This window comes from Tinamus guttatus, unplaced genomic scaffold (assembly GCF_059628265.1).
Source record: "Tinamus guttatus ecotype Peru unplaced genomic scaffold, ASM5962826v1 Tinamus_guttatus_pri_ptg000172l, whole genome shotgun sequence".
Classification (NCBI taxonomy): Eukaryota; Metazoa; Chordata; class Aves; order Tinamiformes; family Tinamidae; genus Tinamus; species Tinamus guttatus.
The window spans coordinates 4,082,694-4,104,181 of NW_028288706.1; the positions used below are offsets into that span (position 1 = coordinate 4,082,694).

Below are 21,488 nucleotides of genomic sequence, written 5' to 3' on the forward strand. Positions count from 1 at the left end.
ATGTTCCTGGTACTCCTGATGCATGAATTTTTAATTTTTTGAATTACGAACCACATAGATCAGAAATTAAGCCCTTTAATATAATACTGACTATGCTGTCAACACTGAAAAGGCCGTTAATGCCTTTTCTTGACAAGGAGTTTCAAAAATTGCCTTCAGTAGACTTTAATTAGAAGGGGGAAGAAATAAAGCCAATGCTTCCAAAATCTTAAAATTGGATTTAAAAGATGATTTCTCTTATTCTTTCTACTGTGTAGAAATCCGAGTCCACTGCAGCAAACTTCCAGCAGACCTTCTCAGCACGTCCTATTGGTCCAGGCTACAGCAGGCTAAGGAGCTCATCAAGGCAGAGGTAGGAACTGGACATCTTGTACCTCAGAGATGCCTTCACTTCCCAAGCCCACAGCCTCCTGGAGCTGCAGAGCCAGGGGGCTATGCTGTGCTCTATAGGGAGGTGGGATCAGCGAGCTGAAAACTCCCCTTTCCCTTGGTTGCTCAGGGCAGGATGTCGGAGCTGAGCGATGAAGCCAGTGAGTCGGAGCTGCTGAGCCGCAGCCTCTCCATGTGGCACGGGGCCGGCCAGATGATCTGCCGGGAAGAACTGGACGTTCCCTTGGACTTGCATACAGCCGCCTCTGTTGGCCAATATGAAGTGGTACAAGAGCGTATTCAATGGTAAGGGTTGGAGAGGGTATAGGTCTGCTGCTTAATTCCAATTATGCTTTTTTTTTGCTGACTGTCATATAAGTCTGCGTAACACTGGGACAAGGTACATGACTGGAACTTCTGCAGTGTTTTTAGGCACAAAGTTGGGAGGAGTGGGTGTGCTGGTGGAAAATTACTGCCTCATTTATTGTGTGGAAGTTATTCTACAGCTGATAACTCTCATATGGACAAAGTTTTGGTGTTAGGATTCTTTTTTCCACCCTTCTTTCAGTGCAGTGATGATAGGAAGAGGTTACCTACTGTGACCTACAGCTCCAGGCCAGTGGTTAAGCAGAATTCTTTTCTCTGTTATTTAGTGGAGATCTGGATTTAAATAAGAGGAACTGTGGTGGCTGGACTGCACTGATGTATGCCTCCTACATTGGTCATGACACCATTGTTCATCTGCTGCTGGAAGCAGGAGTGAATGTGAACATCCCAACGCCAGAAGGGCAGACACCACTCATGCTGGCCTCCAGCTGTGGAAATGAAAGTGTTGCTTATTTCCTTCTCCAGGTGCGTGTCCAGTACTAAGTAGGTAAAACCACCCCTGCATGGTTTAGATCTACAAAGAGAAGGCTTCTCCTTTAGTTGGACCAAACTGCAGTCTTTGATCTGTTGCGAGTTCAGCTTCCTGACAGGCATTTAAACTTTCTTGGCCTCACAGCAGAGGGGCAGTGACTAACAGACCCAGCAGAGGGGTTGCAGTAAAGAACCTTCTCTGTTCTCTTGAAGCAAGGCGCGGAGCTGGAGATGAAGGATATTCATGGTTGGACAGCTTTATTTCACTGTACCAGTGCTGGACATCAGCAGATGGTGAAGTTCTTACTGGACAATGGTGCAAATGCCAACTGCAAGTAAGGAGAAATCATTTCTCAAAGATGTCTCTAATATTTCAGGTAGGGATCATTTTTGATTCCAGCCCATATGGATGCGTTCTTTTTTTCTGTCTCTCTCTAGGGAGCCTGTGTATGGGTATACTCCTCTGATGGAAGCAGCTGCTTCTGGCCATGAGATAATTGTTCAGTACCTTCTCAATCATGTAAGTGTCTAGTTTCTGTAAAGCTGAAATCTGTGGTTCCACACCTCAGAGCTGGGCGTTCAACACCAGACTACTTAGTTATGCTTGGTTCCTGATGAGTCAGCTCTGAAGACCCAGCCATCCAGAGCTCTTCTGGAAGTATGTTTTCAGAATGGTAGTGCTCTGAATCTTTGCTGGCTTTGAGTGAATAGGATTGAGATCCACTTGTCCAGATTTTACCAAATAATGACTAAATAGGTAAGCAATGAATGCAGTTACCCCTGTGTTGTGTTTGCATGTTTCTACACTCTAGATAGTGGGAAATTGTGACTCTCTTCTAAAGCTTGTAAACTTTCATGTCCCTTGATGCTGCACAGTGTCTTTTTAATATCCTGCTTAATTGGTTCAGCTTCCTTCAAGAAGGAAGCAGCAAAGCAAAACCATATTTTTGGTAAAACAGACTAGTTTCTATGGGCAGTTCACAAGAGCAGAATACCTGGTTCAGTCAGCTTTTTGAAACTAGCTAAATTAGACAACAGTGAGTAATTAGTGGAGCTTGAACTATGTCAAAGGTGAGCCTGTATTTCTAATGGGTTTGGAGGAAATAGGACTTTTTTTCTTTAATGTCTTATATAATTGCCTTTGCTGCATAAATGAAATGTGCTTTTCTGTAGGGTGTAAAAGTAGATGTGAGAGATAACACTGGGGCTACAGCACGAACACTGGCCATGAAGTATGGACATATGAAGATTGTGGGGTTGATAGACTTGCATACTGCCCCAGTGCCTAAGGTCTTCTGCAGGGGTCCAGGTAACAGAAGTGTTTTAATTCATCTCTCCTCAGGCTCTGTTTAAAAATGAACGCTTGTTGCTTGAAAGCATGTAACAGCATGTAATTATTTGTGTAGGGGTAGTCTTGGCCATCTGGGATGTCGGCCATTTCTCCCAGTTTTGCATCCTCAATATGCTTGCGGAGAGCGTACTCTATCCCATCATCCGGGTCACTGAGGAATAAGTTGGACAGGATCGGAGGTCGGGCTATGCGTCTATCTACAGGCCTCCTACTAGGCTTTGTGTCACTGATCCCAGTCCCCTGAGCTCTACCATTCAGCCACTTTTCAATCCACCTCACTGTCTGCTCATCTAATGCACGCTTTATAAACTCATCTATGAGGATGTTACGGGAGAACAGTGTCAAAAGTCTTCCTGAAATCAAGGTTTCCCATGTAGTTGCTCCCTGGGATCTACTCCTTGCCCATTCTAAGACTGGAGTGACGAGCAACTGGAGTGAAAGAGGTGTGGATCCACACCTTGGGTGTGCTGCCACTTTCTTCCATAGTTAACTTTTTTTCATTGTTTTTCACAGGACCAGTAGCAAGTAAAGTAGAATAAAATAATACACTGCTAACAGGCTTTGCTTTGACCACAGGAAAATATGAAGATTTGAGCTCTTCAGATGAATCGTGTTCTGCCCCTCAGAGGCAGAGACCCGTTCGTAGGAGCAAGGGTCCCAGCATTCATGAAGGGCCACAGGCTTTGGCCAAGATAACAGCAGTTGGAATTGGGGGAAAGAAGCAGTCTCGCTATGGTGAGAAAAATAAAAAACTAAACAGTCTTTTTTGATATCTTAAGCACTCTGAAGCTCTTTCTTTGCTTTTTTTAATATTTTTTCTGTGGAGCTTCTACTGAAGAAAGTGGCAAACACACTCATGCTTAGCTGCGTTTAGCTTGGTCACTGTTTCTGTGCCTCTTGAGTAGTCCAGCCTCCGTTTTTGGAGGTTGATTTAAAAGTTTGAGCAGTTCCTAAGCTAATAGAGTAAGCAGTTACACAGACCAAGACCACTACACCACTACATGCAATGGTGTGAGTTTTGCTTTGTACGCATGACAATAGCTAGTCTTCAAGTTGATTATGTTGTTGTTTAGAATAGCTACAGATATGAGCGTAGAAGCATGTTTAGTCAATTCTCTTAGCACAGATACATGCTACCACCTGGGCAGTGACTGTAACAAAACAGTACTGATAGCTTCTGAAATTGTAGTGGGATCCTACCAGAGTGTTAGCACAGATGCAGGAAGTTTGGTTTTGCAGAATGTGCTTGGCTTGGCGAGGAGCAGAGACACAGTCTGCGCTTTGTTCTGTCTCAGTTGTTTACTCCCAGACTATCGGGAAGGAAAGAGGGGAGAAAATGCTGAAAACTTTAAGGTGCACCTCTGCTACAAGGCTGATGCCACAGTCTAGATAAAGTACACTTGGTGTGTTTTTGTGTGAAGGAACTTATAGGCATATACATTTCTCAATCTTTCTCTGTGTTGTCTAAATAGAGCCTGCCGGTTCAATATACAGTCCTTTCTTTGGATCAGCAACCCTGAATGATAGCTGGTCATTGCCCTTCCTCTTGCTAGAGCCTTTCTGATGATTTGCATCTGAATTTATTTGCTTGTTCTGTCCTTCTCTTGCACACAGAGCAGGTCCCTCTTCAGGGCTATGTTACATTCAATGATGATGGCAGCTGTGGAGCAGATGATATCCGGAATCGGGATGTTACCTCTCCAATCAATGAGCAGGATGTGGAGAGCAGCAGCAGCAGGGGTAAGTCCCTGTGTCAGAACCTGGCTTGCAGAATCCACCTGCATGTGGCATGTGCTCCAGCCTGTGTGCAGCCCTTTGCCTTGTGTGCTCCTTTCCCGAGCTGCTTAGCCTGGTTAGACAGCAGTGATCACACCATTGCACCTGTGGCTAAGTCTGTGGATGATGCTGACACTGCTGTCCAAGCAGTGAGTGTGGTGCCCTAATGGACGGAGCAGAGAGAAGAAAGGATCTGTGGAGACTGAGTTTAGCAAAGGAAAATGTGGCTTTATATTGGCACAATGTTCAAGGGAAGAACTTTCCTGGACTTTAGTAACAGGGGTACTGGCTTGGTTGTTAAAATCCCCATTCACGCTGCTACCAAGAACTTCACTGATATATGTATCGGTCAGCCTGCGCTCTCTGTGATACTAAGACTTGGGAAAAACAACTGCCTGGGATCAGACATTAAGTTTTGCTCTGGGCGTCTCCTTTCTTTACAACTCCCAATAGTTTGTGTGGTGTGTGGTTGTGTGTGTTTATTTTGTTTTTTCTCCTCTGATTAGCTGTGTGACACAGTCAGGACAGAACATAAGGAAACTGATTCTTGGTTTCTCTCTTGTTCCTCCTGCTTTCCAGAGGGGAATGTTTTCTGCACCAACAACTTGACAGCCATCAGGAGCAGCAGCAGCAGTAGTGAATGTCTGCCCAAAGCCCCGGGCATCAGCAGTGAAGGTTCCCTGGAGAGCAATGAGGTGGGGTGTCCATTTTCCTTGATCTTCATCTTGTCTGATGCTGTCATTCTTCTGCAAACTGTTATGACCCTCCCTCCACAGGAGGCTGTAGTAGCAGGCTAGGTGAAGGAAGGCAATACTGTAGAGTCAAGGCAATCTGTTTCCATATGTGCACATTACAAACTGGCTACTAGCCCAAGAGATTAACCAATCCAGCTCTTGGGGCATGGTCACTCTAGAGCAGTTCCTTGATGGCTAGTCATTAACTTTTAAATACTGTTTTTCCCAGCTTTGGAGCTCTTTCTCAGATGTCGTGTAGCTAGCAGTCTGGAAGGGATACTTTCTGTTACAGCTTGGACCAGCTCTTTAGCTGGGCACACTGACAAAATATAAGGTTTAAAGTAGTACAGCAGTGCCACCTTGGCAGTTCTTAAGCATCATCAGAGGAAAAGGCAGGAGGTTTCTTGTGATTCAAGTCACAACTCATGTTTTGAAGCCAGCCCTGCATTTGTTTTAAGCATGTATACAGAAAAGGATGATGTAGCTGGGCATGAACACAGGTTTCTTGAGGTGCTTCTTGCGGAAGAAAACTGGCTGCGTTGTATTGCTTCAGGGTGTTTGTGTGCTTCAGTATCTTGCTCCCCAGCTTGGGGTTGCAAGTGACAGACCTTGTACTAGACCAATTGCACTCTAGCTGCAACTTTGGAGCTATTTGACTCACCCCTTTCTGGTAAAGGATTTGGAAGTCTTCAAAGCATGTGTTTCTGGGCCACTGCCTGGATTTAGCAAATGGGAATTGAATGACCCTGCGCTTTCTCTTTTTTCACTGTTTTCTTACACTTAATGATCCTGTCCTGACATCTTTACATGATTCTCCTTTACCGTTACATTTCCTGGGACAAGTCTTCTTTTTCAGGACTCTGACCATGCAAGTAGTCCTCCTAGTTGGAAACAGGCCAAAAGCTTTAAGATCAAGAACCGCTACAGCAACAGTGATAGCCAGTGGACACACTGCCCTGGGAAACCTGGGAGCTCTAGTCAGCATCTCATCCTTCCTGAGCCTTCTGTCTACACAGGACCCCAGGTAATTAAGGACAGAAAGTGTCCTCTGAAGCAGAGCACACTGTGCTACTGTATCAAGTTCTGGATGCTTTCTGAGGGTGTTCAAGCTTTGTTCTTGGCTTTATCATGTAAAAGGGCATTTGTCACCAAAATGTCTGTTATGCCAAACCTCTTCCTCAGCTCAGATGCTTGTGGAACAGCAGCTTCTGCAGCAAAGAGCAGCTTGCTTAGGTGTTCTGCTGCTCTGAAGGTTATTCCAGATCCTTTAGGTCTGTGAACATATCATCAAACGTGGCTGTGGTGGGGACTAGAGGATGTGTTGGCGTCTTCCTTGCATTATGTACAGAATGCAATGACTGCAGCCCCTAGGCCAGTGCTGTTGCACTGTGTGAGTCAGAGAAATGCAGTTACACAGTGCTACAGAAGCCTAGGAAAGCATAATGGCAACATGCAGAGGCAGATGTTGATGTTGAACAAGGAATGTGGTTCTCTTGTTTATGAGGGCATAAATAAGTTTGTTTTGGATGGACTGCAGGACCTGGCAACGTTCCTTGAGCAGATTGGGTGCCTGAAGTATCTGCAGGTGTTTGAGGAGCAAGATGTTGACCTTCGAATCTTCTTGACCCTCACAGAGAGTGATCTGAAGGAAATAGGCATCACGTGAGTAACTGTAATGTAATTCTCACATTTCCATTTACAATTCTCATAACTTCTGCCTTAGAAACAGCGTACACAGTCTGAACAGGAAAGTTTACCTGCTGAGTGCTTTTCTGTCCTGTACCTCTCTCCCACGCAACATTAAGTTGTTGGCTGCGACAGGCTCCTGCTGTTGGAAGTGCCTTGGAGGAGCCAGTAGGTTGCAGAGATTCTTGTGGCATCCCCTTGAGCCAGGGGTGGAATGGTGAAGTGTTTGCCCTCACTTCCCTAGCCTGTTTGGACCCAAGAGGAAGATGACTTCTGCCATTGCCCGTTGGCACAGCAACGCTCGACCCCCCAGCGATGCCCTGGAGTTGGCCTACGCAGATCGGCTGGAGGCTGAGATGCAGGAACTGGCCATTCAACTGCACAAGGTAAGAAGTCTTCCATGAGCTGCTCAATGGCTAATCACACTGCAGTAAGTGATTAGCAACCCAGTTATGTGCCTGGGAGAAGGTGTGTGAGAGGGTGTGATACAGCACTCCCACCTGCTCCCTGTTCTGCCCTGCTGTAGAGGTGTGAAGAGGTGGAGGTGATGAAGGGCCAGGTGTGCCAGGAGCAGAAGCTGCGTGCGGTGGCTGAGAGCTGTTTGATGGAGCGGGATGAGACCTTGAATGATGTCCAGTGCCGTCTCAGAGAGGCTCAAGCTATCACCAAGAATGCTGGGGTCCTACTGGATCAAATCAAGTAAGTTGTTATCAGAAAATAGCACTTCAGCTATTGGAAACTGGGCATATAGGCTGCGCAGAGATTAGAGGTGATACTGGCACTCCTGCAGATGGCTCGCAGCATGAGGCAGGAGAGCTTACTAGGCATCTGAACCCATTCCAAATTCTTCCCAACAGTCTCCATGGACAAGCCAAAGGTACCTGAGCAGATGTGAAGCTTTCATCTGATGCACAAGATTAAAAAAGGGCATGTTTTCCAAAGGCAGTTGTACCCTGTTTCAGCTGGAAGGTTATGGCACTCGGCCCTTTTGAAGCTAAGGGGCTAAGTGCTTTGTCCGTGGCTACATGGACCCTTAAGGACCTGCTTCAGGATATATCTTGATGCTCAGGTGAAGGCAGGACTGAGTCTTTAGCTTCTAGATAGTATAGATCAAAGGGCCAGCATGGTCCTGCCCTGCCTGGTGAGGGACTCCTTTGCTGGCAGCTCTAATAGCACCTACCAGGAAAACTTGCCCTGTTCATGCCCACAATTGCCTCAAGGAGTGTAAGATGAGAAAACCTTAATTTTTTGGTTATTGCACCTGTGGCCTTTTTCTGCCTGCCCCAGTTGGATTACCTTTCTGCCTTGGGTCCCTTTCTGTCTAGTTACATGGCTGATGTGTCCCTGAAGCTGGCAGTACTCCTACTGCTACAGTTCCTGGCCCAGTTGGAAGGATGGGGTTTGTTCACTTCTGAACCAGGGTAAACTGAGATTGTCTTGCAAAAGGACAGCAGAGTAATTGTCCCAACTGCGAGGTGTAGAGCACTGTTCTCATCCTTATGATGGAAGTTCAGGCTGCCTGGTAGAAAAACCTTGTGATTCTATGAGGCTCTAGTTGAACCAGTGATGTGATGTTAGACAACTTTCTCTGACCCTTTCCTTTAAGCTGGTGCCTATCCTGGGCTGGCTTTACTTAGCCCATTAGAAACCTTGGATCAGGCTTGATGCTCATGCAAAGAGGGCATAGTCCCTGGCTTAGGCTTTCTCCTGCTCAACCTGCCCCCTCCTTCTCTTCTCACCCCACAGCTCCTCTGTGGACAGGGGCAGAGTTTGCTGTGGAGATGGGGCACAGTGGAGAGCGCCCTGAGCTTTGTCTGGGGCACGTCTTCCTCTTCCTTGGAAGGAACAAGGAGCAGTTTGTAACCCAGGGCGTTAGATGCGGTCTCTCGGCACCCCAAGCAGGTACTTGCAGGATGTAGGAGGGCAGAGACTGGCATGTTGTTTTTGGAAGCACCCCCGTGCACTTCTAATGGCTTTTGTCTTGTTTGGCAGGTCCTGCCAGGCAGAGCTGTCTTCCCGGCTAACCCAAGAGCAGGCACTTGGAGTGCTAGACACAAAGGGGCAGCTTGGAACCAGTGAGAGCAGGCGACTTGGTGAGAGTCAAGTGCTGCATGTGGGGAAGGAAGAGCCCATCAGGCTACAGGAAAGCCTAGAGCAAGCACCTGCTTGTGCTAGCACTGCTGAGGGGGTCATGTTAGAAATGATTTTGTAATGGCTGAACTGCCAAACCTCAACCTTAGTGTGAAAGGTCTTGATCAGTGAGAGCATCTGAAGCACCAAGGGCCTTTGAACTTTCACTGCAACGGGGGTCCTCTGGAACTTCTTACTGAGCAAATGCTCAGGTCTGGCAGGTGTGGCTGTGTCCAATGTGAGGCTGTAGCAGAGGCACTCAATGACAGTCCTGCTTTGTGGACCTGTGACTTCCCTTTGCTGTGCAGCACCTGGGCTCCTCAGATGTGTTATCCCATTGTGCTCTAGAGCAAAGCTTGACTCAAAAGTTCCTATCAGTTCCTTGACTGAGTCTGAGAAACCACCCTGTTAGGATAATTGAGGCAGCGTGAACCAATGTATACAACTGGGTAGGAATGGCCCATTGCATCCCTCCTGCAAGGAGTTTGCAAATGGTCCTGCTGTCTGATGAGCTGCCAGAGATACAACTTGCTGTTCTTGTTTAAAAGTGAGACAGGTGGAGATCTTGGTGTTGTCCATCCAGTACATTTAATCCCTCTGTAATTCACTTAATGGTGACCTGCCCAGAAAGAGAGAGGGAAGGAAAAATCCAAACACATGAGCTTAATTATTTTAAATGATAGAATTGGTGGGGAAGAAGGAGGGGAAAACAATCTGCTCCTAATATAGATGATTTGAGTTCTTTCAACATGCAATATGGAACTCTTCCTGGAGCCGCTTTGGGTTCAGACACTGTCAGAGTTGACACCAAACCCCTGTTTTCACTGTGTTACAGAGAACAACATACAGACTTATAAATATGTTGTTTTCTTTTTTTCAAGGTCTGAAAGGATGGCCACCTTCCTTGAAGTCTCTGAGCTTGCCTGAGCTCTCAGCTGTCCTAGAGGAATGTGTGGGAGAAATGGGTAAGTTCATGGAGATCCCTGGTCCTGTGTTGTACTGGAGTTGGGGCAGGCTGTGCAGACCCCTGATGGCAGGGGTAGGTTGAAGGGACCTAATCGTTCTCAGTCATGTTGAGGGAAGCCTTCCAGCTCTGAAGCTGGTGCTCACATTTCCTTGCACTTCTCTGCTGCTAGAGTAGATCCTGCTGTTTTTCCGCAGGACAAATTCATAGGAAGAATCTCCTCTATTCTGCATCTTTTTCCCTTCCTTTTGTGTTGTGGAGTTTCTGGCTCTCCTGCGGAGGTGTGAATGCTGTTCTGTGCTTTACCTCGGTGCTGTTTCCTGTGTCACAATATGCTCTGCCAGTCCAGCCCACTCGCAGCTTTCCTCAGGCTCAGCTCGGGCACTGCTCTCCCTGCTGTCCCAGCAGCCTGATTTCCACTGGTACTAAAGCACTTGACTCCTGTGGCTCCACTTCTTTGCAGACATATGCTACATGTCTGCAGGCTCCCAGCATTGGTGGTTGTAGGACTCTGTTACAACATGCTCTCCCGCAAGAGATTCTAGGTGCTGGGAATGCTGCTGAGCATAAAAGCAGTTGATATCTGGACCTTGGATGGTTGCATCTATCTTGCTGAGGGATGGGTCTTAGCCAAGAGGGAGTATTTATCGCTTCTCTGTCTGAAACAAGCCCAGCAGCACTGTAGTGCCAAGCTGTAGTGTCAGTGTAACTTGTCACAGCCTGTGACCGCATGGTTATGGGCTTAAGCTGTAGCACTTGTGTGCAAAGAACAGCTGATCCCTGTGCTGAGCAGCTGAGGAGATGGGAACGTGGGCCCTTTTTCCAGCTGCTCAACAGCTCTGGGACCCTAATTCCTTCCCTGCTGCGAAGCCAGGAACATGCAGTTCCCCTATCCGAGTAGGTATCTTCCTCACTGCAAAGCCTGAGCTCTGTTGTGTCCTCTGACAGAACCAGGTGAAGAGAAGGGCATGTGTCACCCCACCCAGCCCAGCTACCATCCCCTCCTCCAGCTCAGTTACCAGACTTGCTTGTGAAGTGACTTCCAATGGCTGTGTCCAGTTCTCCTGATAGCAGAAGCTTGTCCTAGCCTCTGGCAGCCAAAGAGACTGTTGCTTAAGGAGCACTGGAGGCTGCATGGAAGAGGGCAGTGTGGGAGGCAGAAGAGCAGCAACAATGCAGCCTGCAACCTGTTCTGTGCCACATATTGACCTGTTGATGCTAATGTTTTGTTTGTTTTCTTTTGGTTTGTCCTCAGGAAAAGCTCTGCAGAGTGTGACTCAAAACCTGCAAAGGCTTCAAGCCCCAGGAAAGGGTGGGCAGAGCTGGCTGGAGCCGTAACACAACAGGACGGTGAGTAGGAAGCGTTGAAAGCTGTGGAATAGAGGGGGCCTTGCAGCTTGCAGCAGGCAACAGCCGTCTGCCCTGTGCCCTGGGCTCAGTCATAGCTTGCACAGCTGAGGCTCCACTTTAACTAGTCCTAAACATGTGCCCTTTGACTGTCTTGCCCTCTGGAAAATTCCTCATTTCCTTGTCCCCCTCATCTCACTGAAAGGGCGACTATCTTGTGTTTCCCGCTGGCTGCAGGAATACTGACGTCGGGTGACTGTTCCACCCGGAAGCTGAGTGTGCCTGGGAGAATGAGCGCGAGGGCCGCGCTGGCAGGACCGCGGCGCGGCTGGGAGCTGCAGCGGCTGACGGATAAGTGGAAGAAGGTCTCGGCCATCGGAGAACGTGCCTGGGAGAACAAGGGATGGCGGAGACAAGGGCTAGACAGCCCTGTGGGTCTCAGTGCTGTCTGGGTTCACAGGACCGTGGTGTTCATATCAAAAGGTTAAGTTAAGAGAAGAAACATTGAGTTGGAAAGCTTCCTGCAGCCTTCACTGCTAAGGGCTGTGGTGTTAGAAAGCTGACTGCAGCAGTGGGTCACCCTTTTCTGCTTCCCATCCTTCCAAAGACCTCTGACATGTGCCACAGCCCCTGCTATGACATGTGAATTGGTGGTTGTCCAGGAGCTGACTCCAAAACTTGCCCTAAGCAATAGGAGGGCAGACTTTTGGAGAGAGGTAGAGTGAGTAGAGTTAGTCTGTCAGCTCACCAAGCTGCAGTTTTTGTAGCCCTGTCTTGAGCTGGCATTTCTGTGTGTGTTCCCTTTTGCCATCCCAGATGTGTCCTTCAAAACCTCTTCCTCCTACCAGCCCACCTTGCTTCAGTCTGGGTTCTTGCCCCCTTCATGAGTTGTTTGATTGTGCTCTTCAGCCTCAAAGAGCTTCTTGTAAATGTCTAATCCTAGAGATCCTGGTGCTCAAATTTTGGTGCCAGGGTTCCCAATGCTGAGCAGTCGCAAGACACATGTGTCCCTGGAAGGATATGAGAGAAGAAAAAGACTCCAGAGACTGTTCAGTCTCCTGTGCCTCTGGCAGTTAGCAGAGTGCCAAGGCAGATAGAAGGAAGGATAGAGGTCTCTTCCCTGTGGAAGATGGGTTGAAAAAAAAAATTGTCCCAGATAGCTGCAGTGCAAAGCTTCTGTCCTCAGTCACTGCTTGCCCTTGATTCCAAGCTGCAGTGTTTGCAAACAGATCTGCCAAGACATTCTTGCACCAGCAGTGCAAGTGTTCGCAGTATGGGAGAGGCTGACTCCCAGAGACACCCCATGTCCTGGAGGTCCAAGCAGCCCTATGGCACCACTGGCAGCTCTGTCAAAGCAAATGGTTTTTCAGGACTGTGCAGTGATTCTCTTTTATTTGGTATTGACGAGCCCTATGTGGGGGAGAAAAAAAAAGAAAATTCTGAGCGATGGGCTTGAGGAGCCTGAAAAATTGCCCTTCTCTTTGCTGAGAAGGGGAAGAAATGGTGTTTTCTTTCTGTGTGTGTTTAGTTTTTTGTTTTATTTTTTTTAGCTTGATCACTGTTAGCAAAACACAAAGAATTGTTTCCAACTCCATCCTTGGAGCTAGTGTCAGCCTTTCCAATCAGCAGCCCAGGACCATTTAGGTGGGCTTGAAACTGGAATAAGGGTGAGTGGGTGAGATGTGTTGCTGTAGATCTCAAGGAAGAAAGGGAGTCCCACAGAAGTACCTTAGTAATGGTGCAGCGGAGACAAGTTTTTCATGCAGAAGTGTGTTTCTTTAAGGAGGCAATACCTTAAATGTAGAGTTATAAAAGCATTCAGTGCTGAAAGGGGTGGCTGTGCAGGCAGCAGGGAGAGTCTGGTGCTGCTGTAAATTAAACTGTCCTGCAGACTGTGTCGGCTGGCTGAATAAAATTAGCATTTGCTGGCTTGGATTTCTTAAAAAATATAAAAAGTAAACAACTGTTTCTGGTGCCTGGTCTGTAGGCTTCCCTAAGAGGAGCTAGGGTTGTTGAATTGTGAATACCCTGATTTGATTTCTTTCAGGACAGTCAGAACTATGTACAACTCTTTCCAGCTTCCTCTCCAGATACCTGCATGCTCAGGGGTTCTGGGGCTTCCCTATCCGGGGCTTCCCTGTCCCCTCTCTGATGGAGGGGACACCCTTGTACCACGAGCTGTATTGGTGATGGGGTCCTGCTGTAGCCAGGCAGTGCCAGTGCTGCAGAGGACTGTGTGTTGGTAAGAAACTGAGCTCCTCAGAGCCCAGCTTCTTCCTCTGGGCATTGACACCTTTTGCCCCCCAAAAAGGTCCTAGTTACATGGCAAAGGTTATTGTCTCTACAGTGAGAATGGGGCCTCGCTAAGTTGCGTGCTGAGGTTTTTTGCTTCCATTTCTGCTCTGAGACTGTTGTGAGCTGTCTGTATGACCAAGCTCTTTCAAAGCCTCTGCCAAAGCTCTGATCTGTCACTGGAGATAGCTGCAGAATTGTATCCTCTTTGTCTCCTATTACCAAGTTTAAATAAGACAACAGCACCACAATCTCATTTCCTAGCCAGCACTAAAGCACTTTGTTTCAGTGCAAGCTAAGCCGACTTGGGGCCTGGACTGGCAAGAGTGGGGCAAAGAATGCTGCACTATGACCTTGCTTTTGTAGTCCTTATCCTAGAGCAGCCTGGCACTGGTCCAGTGTGCAGTGAAGATTTTCTGTCTTCATACCCAGTTTTGAAACTCGTGGAAAGACCTGGAGAAGCAGCTTCCTTTCACTAGGAGAAGATAGGGTCCTAGGAGTTCAGAAGTGATCCCTGTCTCCTCTCCTTAGCTTCATCTTGCACCAAGCAGCACCTCACAGAGGACCATATGGAAACAGAGGCCAGTGTTTATCGAAGAGAGCAAGTGGGGTTTTTGGGAAGAGGGCCACCTTTCCCTTCCCGAGGCAGGTGACTTCTAATAGGTTTGGCACCCATCCTGTAGCAGCACCCCCAAACACAGGCTGCCAGGGGCTGCTGGAGCTTGCAGCAGCCAGCAAAGGGGTGACCAGAGAGGGACCCAGCTCCTGCCCAGGAGCAGGTACCTGCTGCTGTGTTTTGCAAATGGCTCAGCTGGGCGCCAGACTTGAGTAGCTGTTTGTGTTATTTATTATCATCATCATGAAACTGTTTCATTTTACCACTTACCTCCTTGCTGTATAAACTGAAATCTATTCATAAAGAGTAGAAGTGTGCTCTGCATTGAGGCAGAGGCTCTGGGTACCCCTTTGATGCCTTTGTAACTGGGACTGTGTGTGCTTGTGGGGCAAGGTGAATATTGGCATCCTTGCCTATGCTGCTGCCTTTACCTCACTGCCTGAGAGCTGTTTCCTTCCCTCAGGGCAGACGGAAGTGACATGCTCCATTTGCTGAAAAATAAACATTTATTTACATCTGAAAAGAGTTAATGTGCAAAATGGTCTCAGAGGAGTTATATCTATCCAGGAAAGAACTCCTGCATGACTTGTTCTCTGGTTTTGAACCCAGATGCAACTGAGCCTGGCATGACTCCTTTATTCCCTGTGCTCAAGGCAGCCCTCCTTAAGACATTGTATTTATGTGGTGCTTTCCATGTGCCTGTAAGCCCAGGGGGCTGTGTGAGCAGCTTGCCTGGAGCTGGAGAACTACCCATACCCAATTCTGTAATGGAGACTTGGAACTGCTTCCACCCTCCTGCTGCAGCTGTGGCTGTTCATGCAACATAAATGATGGTCTTGCAGCCTCAGCAGCACTGCTACTGGAGGTGAGAGCAAGGGCCTTGAGTGTTGTTGGCAGGTGCTGCCCTTTGGCTTTTAGGGGACAGCACCAGAGTTAGGCTCCCCTGGGTAGCTCTGCCCTCTAGCAAAACCAGATGCAAGGGACAATCAGTGCTTGAACTGCAGAGCTGCTCTGCTCCCCAAGGGAGAGGCGTGGGGCTGCTCTGAGCCACGCGTGCTGGGGAGCACTGCTTGCTGCTGGCTCTTCTCATGTGGATGCTTTATGTGGGGATGTCGGATCCCTGTTGCAGTCTGGCAGCTGGGATGTGCCAAGGGCAGCACAAACGGGGCTCTCCCATCAGGTTCTGCAGTGTCCCCCTCTTGGGATCAGTAGATTTGCTGAGAAGAGCCAGGAAGGGAACAGATTGTAGATTTTCAGGGTACAACAGGGCACTTGATAGGTGTGCAGCTAATGCTTTGGTGTCCTACAGGAAAACAAATAGCTTAAAACATCTGTTCAACAGCTGTGACAAAGTGCCCAGTCTTTTGTCAGTGGGAACAGTTCACAAGCCAAAGATGTTTCCTGTGTGGGACTCCATAGTTGTGGAAGGAGGAGGTGGTTAAGAGGCTGAGCCAAGGATTTGTTGAGGCCAAGGCTCAGCTCCCAGCTGTGTTCTAGGCTGGTGCTCTGGAGTCCCTGGCCCTCTGTTGTGGTTTTTCCCCTGCTGCCAAAGAAGAAGCTGTACTGCCCTTGCCTAAAGGGTGCTGTGAGGAGAAAAACTTAAGTACTTGGATGCTGTAGAGGCCTCTGCTCTCCTGCTCCCCTGATTCTGCTCACTGCAAATGGAGGCTCTGAGGTGGCTCTGCTGCAGAGGAGCTCAGAGAAGGGAGAAAACTAGTGTTCCCTCTAGCTGGAGGGGGAAGGGAGAGGAAGAGGGAGGCAGATGTTGCGGGAGGCCGTGTTCTGTGTCGGTTATGAGGGTAGTGAGAAGGTGCGGAAGGCATCTATGATAAGAGCTTCGCAGGAGGGATTCCTCTGGAATAGACAGTTCATGGCACTAGCAATATGGCCTTAGCTTAGGGCAAGGAGAGCAGGAACAGGATGCCCTGGATCACAGAATTGCTTGGCACAGCTCAGGACACTTCATGTTTCCAGCTCTGAATGCAGTGGCAGCAGGAGATGCTTGTCAACCAGAATGGTGGCCACAGATACTGCGCAGGGATGTTGGGACCAAGCAACGCTGCGGTGTCTCCCTGGAGCTTACCCTCTGCTGATGGCCAGGCTCCATCTCCAGCTGCTGTATCCTGTTGCTGCAGATGCCTAAGACATCAGTGTTGATGGGGAAGAAGTTCCTGTGTGCAGACCTGGCAGATGCCAACAGAGGTAGTTTGTGATGCTGTATGGTCAGGTCAGGCAGTGTAGAAATGAGCAGGCTGACCTCCCCCACGTAGGTTACCTGCTCTGTGCTGAACCCAATCAAGGTGAGTTTTTCTGAGGAGATGGCATTGTCTTGTAAGAGCCAAGCATGTCCATCTCAGTCCTAGACTGCAGCAGAAGGAATCTTCTCCACTGCCCTTGGATGCAGCACAGCTTTGGGAACTGCTCCGAGCCCAGCCATTCCTGATGCATGCTGCTGCAGTTTCCTTTAGTGCTTGTGCCCTGCTTCCAGGTCCTCGGCACAGCTGGGACGTAACTTCCCAGCTCACTTAATGGCAGACAGAGGTGCCGTACCAGAGCAAGCTTCAGGGCAGCTGTTGCATTGGTGGTGGTGACACTTGCAGCCCCCCTGTCCTCTCTGGGGCAGGTCGCCATAGCTGTGCTGTGCTGCCATCACTGGGTACAGCAGAGTGCTGGATGGTCAAGCTTCCACAGCTGCCACTTCTTCTTTATTTCTGACTTTACCTAGCAAGGAAATGAGATGCCCCAGGTAGTGCCCTGTCACCTCTTCCTCCCTGCTGCTAGTGGTGCAGGGAAGGCTAAGGTGGGAGCCTTTAGGGAGCTGGAGGTGTTTGGGGGCTGGGCTGAGCCTGCATGCTCTAGAGGAGCATCTTCTCTCCCTGCAAACCAATTGGCACAACAGGCAAAGTCTGTGGCTGGCAGATCACAAACGTAGCTCAGGTCCCAGCACAAAATGTCAATGAAGTCAAGGCCCAAGGATATCTCCCATCTTTGAGTTGACTGGCTTTCGGCACCCTAAACTAGTGGCAAAATGGGTCCTGCTCAGTACAGCAATGCAAGCCCCAGAGCCAGCTGGGCTAAGCATAGGGCATGGGTTGCTCGCACTGTCTCAGCCTGGCCCCCTCTGCAAGCCCTCCTGCCTCCTGTTAGGGGCAGGAAGAGCCATGAGTGCTCTCAGGTGGTGGTTGGTTCCAGACCCAGCCCAGGAGAGGCCAGGATGAGACCCTGGCTGCCTCCTGCTCCAGCTGTGGGACAAGGAAAGCAGTGCAAGCTCTAGGCAGAAGTGGGTGAGTAGTAAAGCAAAGCTTGCAGAAGTTGGACATACCTCCTTATTGGCAAAACAATATAGCACAGCCACCAGGAAGCCCTGCAGAGAGAACAAGAGCTCAGAGCGAGACTGAAATCAGCACTGGCCTCTCGGTGGATGGTGTGTTTAGTGGCCCTAGGAACTACTGTGTGTTTTGTCTCATGAGACTATTTCTGGTGTTTTCCTTCTTCCCTGCCACCACCAGCTTGGTGCAGCAGACACATTAGCTTCTCCATTGTCATAAAGCAGATGGTGACAAGACCTCTAGATTTTCTGCTGGCCATAGGGCTTTGGAAATGGTGCCCACTCCCTCCCCTTTCTTAGTGCTCTGCTGGGGGCAGTGCATAGAAGGGGGTTTGCTCTGGAGCGACTGCAAGAGGGTGAGATGCTCTTGGTGCCTGCAGTCTGGAGGGGGCATAGTACTGACTCCCCAGGCCAGGAACACACAACCCCGACAAGAGGCAGTGGTGGGCACTGCCAGGCTGGCAACGGGCAGAAGAAAAGGGGCCTCTCCCCTCTGTGTGGGCCCTGTGCTGCACAACCCACCCTTCTGCCTCACCTGGAAGGAGTTGAGGAAGAGGGTGAAGAACACCTTGATGTAGCGCAGGATGCCTGTAGTTTGCTCATCGGTGGCGAAGATGAAGACCACCTCGTGGATCCCAAAGAGGGGGATGAGGGTCAGTGTGGCTTTGGCCAACCTGAAAGGGCAGAAGGGATCATCTGGAGCTGTGAGTATTAAACAGTTTGCGCATGCCTGCAAAGTGCACCTCAGAGCTGCGCTGAGTTAATTAAGAGCTTGTTTATTAATATCAGGATTATCATTTAATGACATTACAGGACTGAAGCAGCGTGCTGCCCTGGAGGAGAGGGAAGTGGGGAGGATGGCATGGCATAGAGCGCAGCCCCCTCAGCTCACCGCAGCTTGTAGTCTGCGTAGCCCTTCTGGTTTGCGCGCAGTTTGGCCAGAATCACCTTGAGGATCCGCATGAAGATCAGCAGGTTGATCTGGGGGGAGACGGTGCTAACACAGGAGTGCCCTGGGCAGGGGCACCCACCCCCCAGCCTGGCACCCCTGGAGGGGCTGTGGGGAAGGCAGCTGTGCTCCCCTGCTGGGGGAGGCACCCCAGCCCCCCTTACCAGGGACGCCAGCAGGATGGGGATGCGGATGATCCACCAGTAGGCCATGTTCTCATTCAGCGCCCAGCACCTGGGCAGGGAGAGCAGTGCAGTGACGCCGGGCCCCAAGGTAGATGCTTTCAGCCACATGCCAGCTCCTGCCCCATAGCGGCCTCGGTCCCCCTCCCCGACAGCCAGCCCTGGGGCCCCGCGTCCTTCCCCACTCACTCTGCGTTTTCCTTCAGGTACTTAGCGGCCATCCAGGGCACCACAAACACCACGGGAGTGCCTGCAAGTCAGACCACAAAGCCTGTCAAGACCGAGTACCCGCCTGAGCTGAGCAACCAGCCTGGTGCAGAGAGCCAGGATGGACCCCAGGGCTGCCTGTGCCCCGTGACACCTACCCCAGCCCAGGTAGAGGTAGAGCCGGTAGTAATTCCTCTCGGAGAAGACGGCGCCGATCAGCAGCTTGTACAGGTAGACGGCCTCCACCAGGAACCAGTAGTGATTGGCGAGGATGCAGTACTGCATGAGCACCTGCGCTGCGCGGCAGCCAATGGCCGCCTGCGGAGAGCACAGCAGCCGTGAGGCGGCAGGGCGGTGGCCATGAGGCAGCCTCGAGGCGACGCGGCCCCATGAGGGCCGTCAGCTCCCGCCTGCCCAGTCCTGAGGGCCGCCAGTGCCACGCGCAGCCCCACGTGGCCCCCGCTTCCCCGCAGCCACCGTGGCCCTTGCCTCATTGCTCAGCAGGGCCTCCCAGTCAGCCACCCGCGCCACCTCCATGCCCCAGCGTCTCTCCAAGAGCGCATCCTTGACGATCACTGAGGTGGCCCGCAGCCCGAAGGAGGCGAACAGGTTGGCGTGGATGTAGTTCCTGGTGCAGCGGAGCTTCCTGCAGACAGCAAGGGGGCCCGCTGGCCGCATGCCCATGGAGGTGCCTACGGCCCCTTCCCCGTGTTCCCTACCTGAAGACGGTGAGGACGAGCAGGGCAGAGATGAGGGTCATCAGCGACAGGGAGTACCCCACGGTGTAGAGCACCTTGAAACTCACCATGAGCCTGCGGGCACCCTCCTGCACGTGAGCACAGCACCGGTGAGTCCAGCCTCCTCCCTGAGCGTCGCCATTCCCACCCCAGCGCCCTGCTCGGGGCACTGCCAAGGGGAAGCCCACCTCCTCCATGGTGGACTCCATCTCCTCCTCGCACTGCGAGTAGTCCCGCCAGGGCTGGCTGCCGTTCACTGTCACCCACTGCCCGTCCAGCCCGCACTTGCGGCTCACCTGCCCGTGTTTCACTGTGGACACAAAGCACGGCCACATCCCCTTCGGGCTGACGTGGCCCCGCTGGCCTGCTATGGATGCCCCTTCTAGCCACATCTGCTTGTGGCCCCCTTCCTCCCCCTTGCAGTGGGAGGGATGACCAACCCGGCATGCAGCAGGCTCCGCTCAGCCCGCCCCCCCCAGACCCCTGTTTGTCCTGTGGGTGCAGGATGGAAAAGGGTTGTTGTCACCTTTCTCAAACCAAGGCAGGTAGAAAGGGCAGGAGACGTTGACGGTGGTGCCAGGGCTCCCATCCGGCCAGCAGGCGTACATGTCAAATGTCCGGTTGCAGAAAAGCCCTTCCAAGAGCAAAGACAAAACCCAGAGCCCCAGGAAAGGTGCCAGTCTCATATGCATACCAGCCCCTGGGCAGCCCTCAAGCCATCCCTGGCTGTGGCAAGAGAGGCACTATGGAAAAGTAGGGATGCATGAAAGGAAAAGGGCCGCTCTGTCCCCATGAGCAGCAGCATTGCGCTCCTTCCCAGGAGGGAGCAGGAGGTACTTGCTGTCTTCTGCAGGGCTCCGGAGGAGACTCTGCCTCGTGCTGACCTCAGCTCCCAGGACCAGGATGGTCTGTGTGGGCCAGTATAGCTCTGCACGGGACCCTAGGCATGACCAAGGACCCCTGCTCATCTCCCAGCCCCGACCTTTGCTCCTCAGCTGGGACCTGACTGGTGCATGGTTACCCCCAGCATGAGGCCTCGCGCAGGGTTTGCTCTGCTAGAGCTGGACATGAGCTGAGATCATGGATATGGACAGAGATCCCTAGCACAGCAGGGCCCAGGTCTCCATACTCAACCCACTGCTATCCTGTAGCCACTACGGTGCCTGTGGGAGCCCTACCTGTGGGGTACGGCTCGCTCACCATCCTCCGCAGGCACTCGTCACGGTACCTCATCCACTCCTCAAAGGTCCTTTCCAGCACCTTGGCTCCACTGTGCTGCAAGCGCAGAGCTGGACTTAGTGCTCCCGCCTGCCCGCTGGGCCCTGTGCTCTGTGCTGCCTGTGCCTGCAGCACGGCTGTGCCCTCAGCGCAGGGCCCCAGGGAGAGCCCAGCAACCTGCCCAGCTCTGCGTGGTGCCCCCAGGGAACAGCACAACCTGCAGAGCCAGGAGCTGGGCCACTTCCAAGCACTAGTGCTGAGCCCACCAGACAAGACCCAGTACAGCTGCTGCAGGCTGGATGCCCAAGGGACAGGCAGGGAAGCATGGGAACGGGGAACAATGTTAGGAGAACGCAGCTAGCAGGGCCCTGCTGCCCACAGGCTGGCCCCAGCCCTGCTCCCTTACCGGCACGGAGGACACCAGGCACATCCAGGCGAGGTGGACGAGCCTCCGGCGGTACCCAGAGACACGCACATCCCTCATGGTTGTCCCCACTGGCCACACTGGTGCTCCCAACACCTCTGTGGGTCCAAGCTGAACCAGGACCTGGTCCTGAGTAAGAGACACAAGGGCAGTGATTTGAGCTCCCTGTTGCCGCTCGCCCCTGAGCATGGCTGAGGGAGACGCGCTCCCAAAGGCAGGGGAGGAGACCCCCATGCAGTGCCGCAGTGCAAACCTCAACAAAGCGTGTGCTGGTCAGGCCCTTCTCTGGCTGTGGTGGAGCCCCCGCATAAGGAGGGGAC

The 21,488-nt window shown here is 51.1% G+C and overlaps 2 protein-coding genes across 4 annotated transcripts; one reads left to right on the forward strand and one right to left on the reverse strand.

Annotated features, from left to right (window-relative positions):
- Positions 1-276: 276 nt before the first annotated feature.
- On the forward strand, positions 277-11,525 carry ANKS3 (ankyrin repeat and sterile alpha motif domain containing 3). 3 transcript variants are annotated; one of them, XM_088523085.1, is made up of 17 exons: positions 277-352; positions 505-675; positions 1,023-1,221; positions 1,441-1,562; positions 1,666-1,747; positions 2,401-2,536; positions 3,155-3,313; positions 4,193-4,318; positions 4,934-5,049; positions 5,945-6,112; positions 6,626-6,750; positions 7,019-7,160; positions 7,301-7,473; positions 8,767-8,867; positions 9,786-9,869; positions 11,124-11,218; positions 11,453-11,525. In XM_088523085.1, exons 2-16 carry the CDS (start codon positions 506-508, stop codon positions 11,204-11,206), a joined length of 1,986 nt encoding a protein of 661 aa, XP_088379211.1. In that variant the 5' UTR covers positions 277-352; position 505; the 3' UTR covers positions 11,207-11,218; positions 11,453-11,525. The 3 variants fall into 3 exon arrangements, 2 of the variants coding, with proteins under 2 accessions (XP_088379211.1, XP_088379212.1); XM_088523086.1 differs by having other exon boundaries at positions 283-352; positions 500-675; XR_729196.2 differs by lacking the exons at positions 9,786-9,869; positions 11,124-11,218; positions 11,453-11,525 and adding an exon at positions 8,521-8,676 and having other exon boundaries at positions 8,767-8,810.
- A 5,191-nt stretch (positions 11,526-16,716) lies between these two features.
- Positions 16,717-21,242, reverse strand: LOC104578592 (glucagon receptor-like). The gene is made up of 13 exons (XM_088523252.1): positions 21,151-21,242; positions 20,705-20,801; positions 20,053-20,160; positions 19,715-19,836; positions 19,509-19,615; positions 19,279-19,435; positions 18,948-19,107; positions 18,772-18,832; positions 18,565-18,634; positions 18,344-18,432; positions 17,987-18,125; positions 17,446-17,487; positions 16,717-16,844 (listed from the first exon to the last, which is right to left on the reverse strand). The coding sequence occupies exons 1-13, from the start codon at positions 21,226-21,228 to the stop codon at positions 16,773-16,775; spliced, it is 1,302 nt and encodes a 433-aa protein (XP_088379378.1). The 5' UTR covers positions 21,229-21,242; the 3' UTR covers positions 16,717-16,772.
- Between the last annotated feature and the right edge of the window lie 246 nt (positions 21,243-21,488).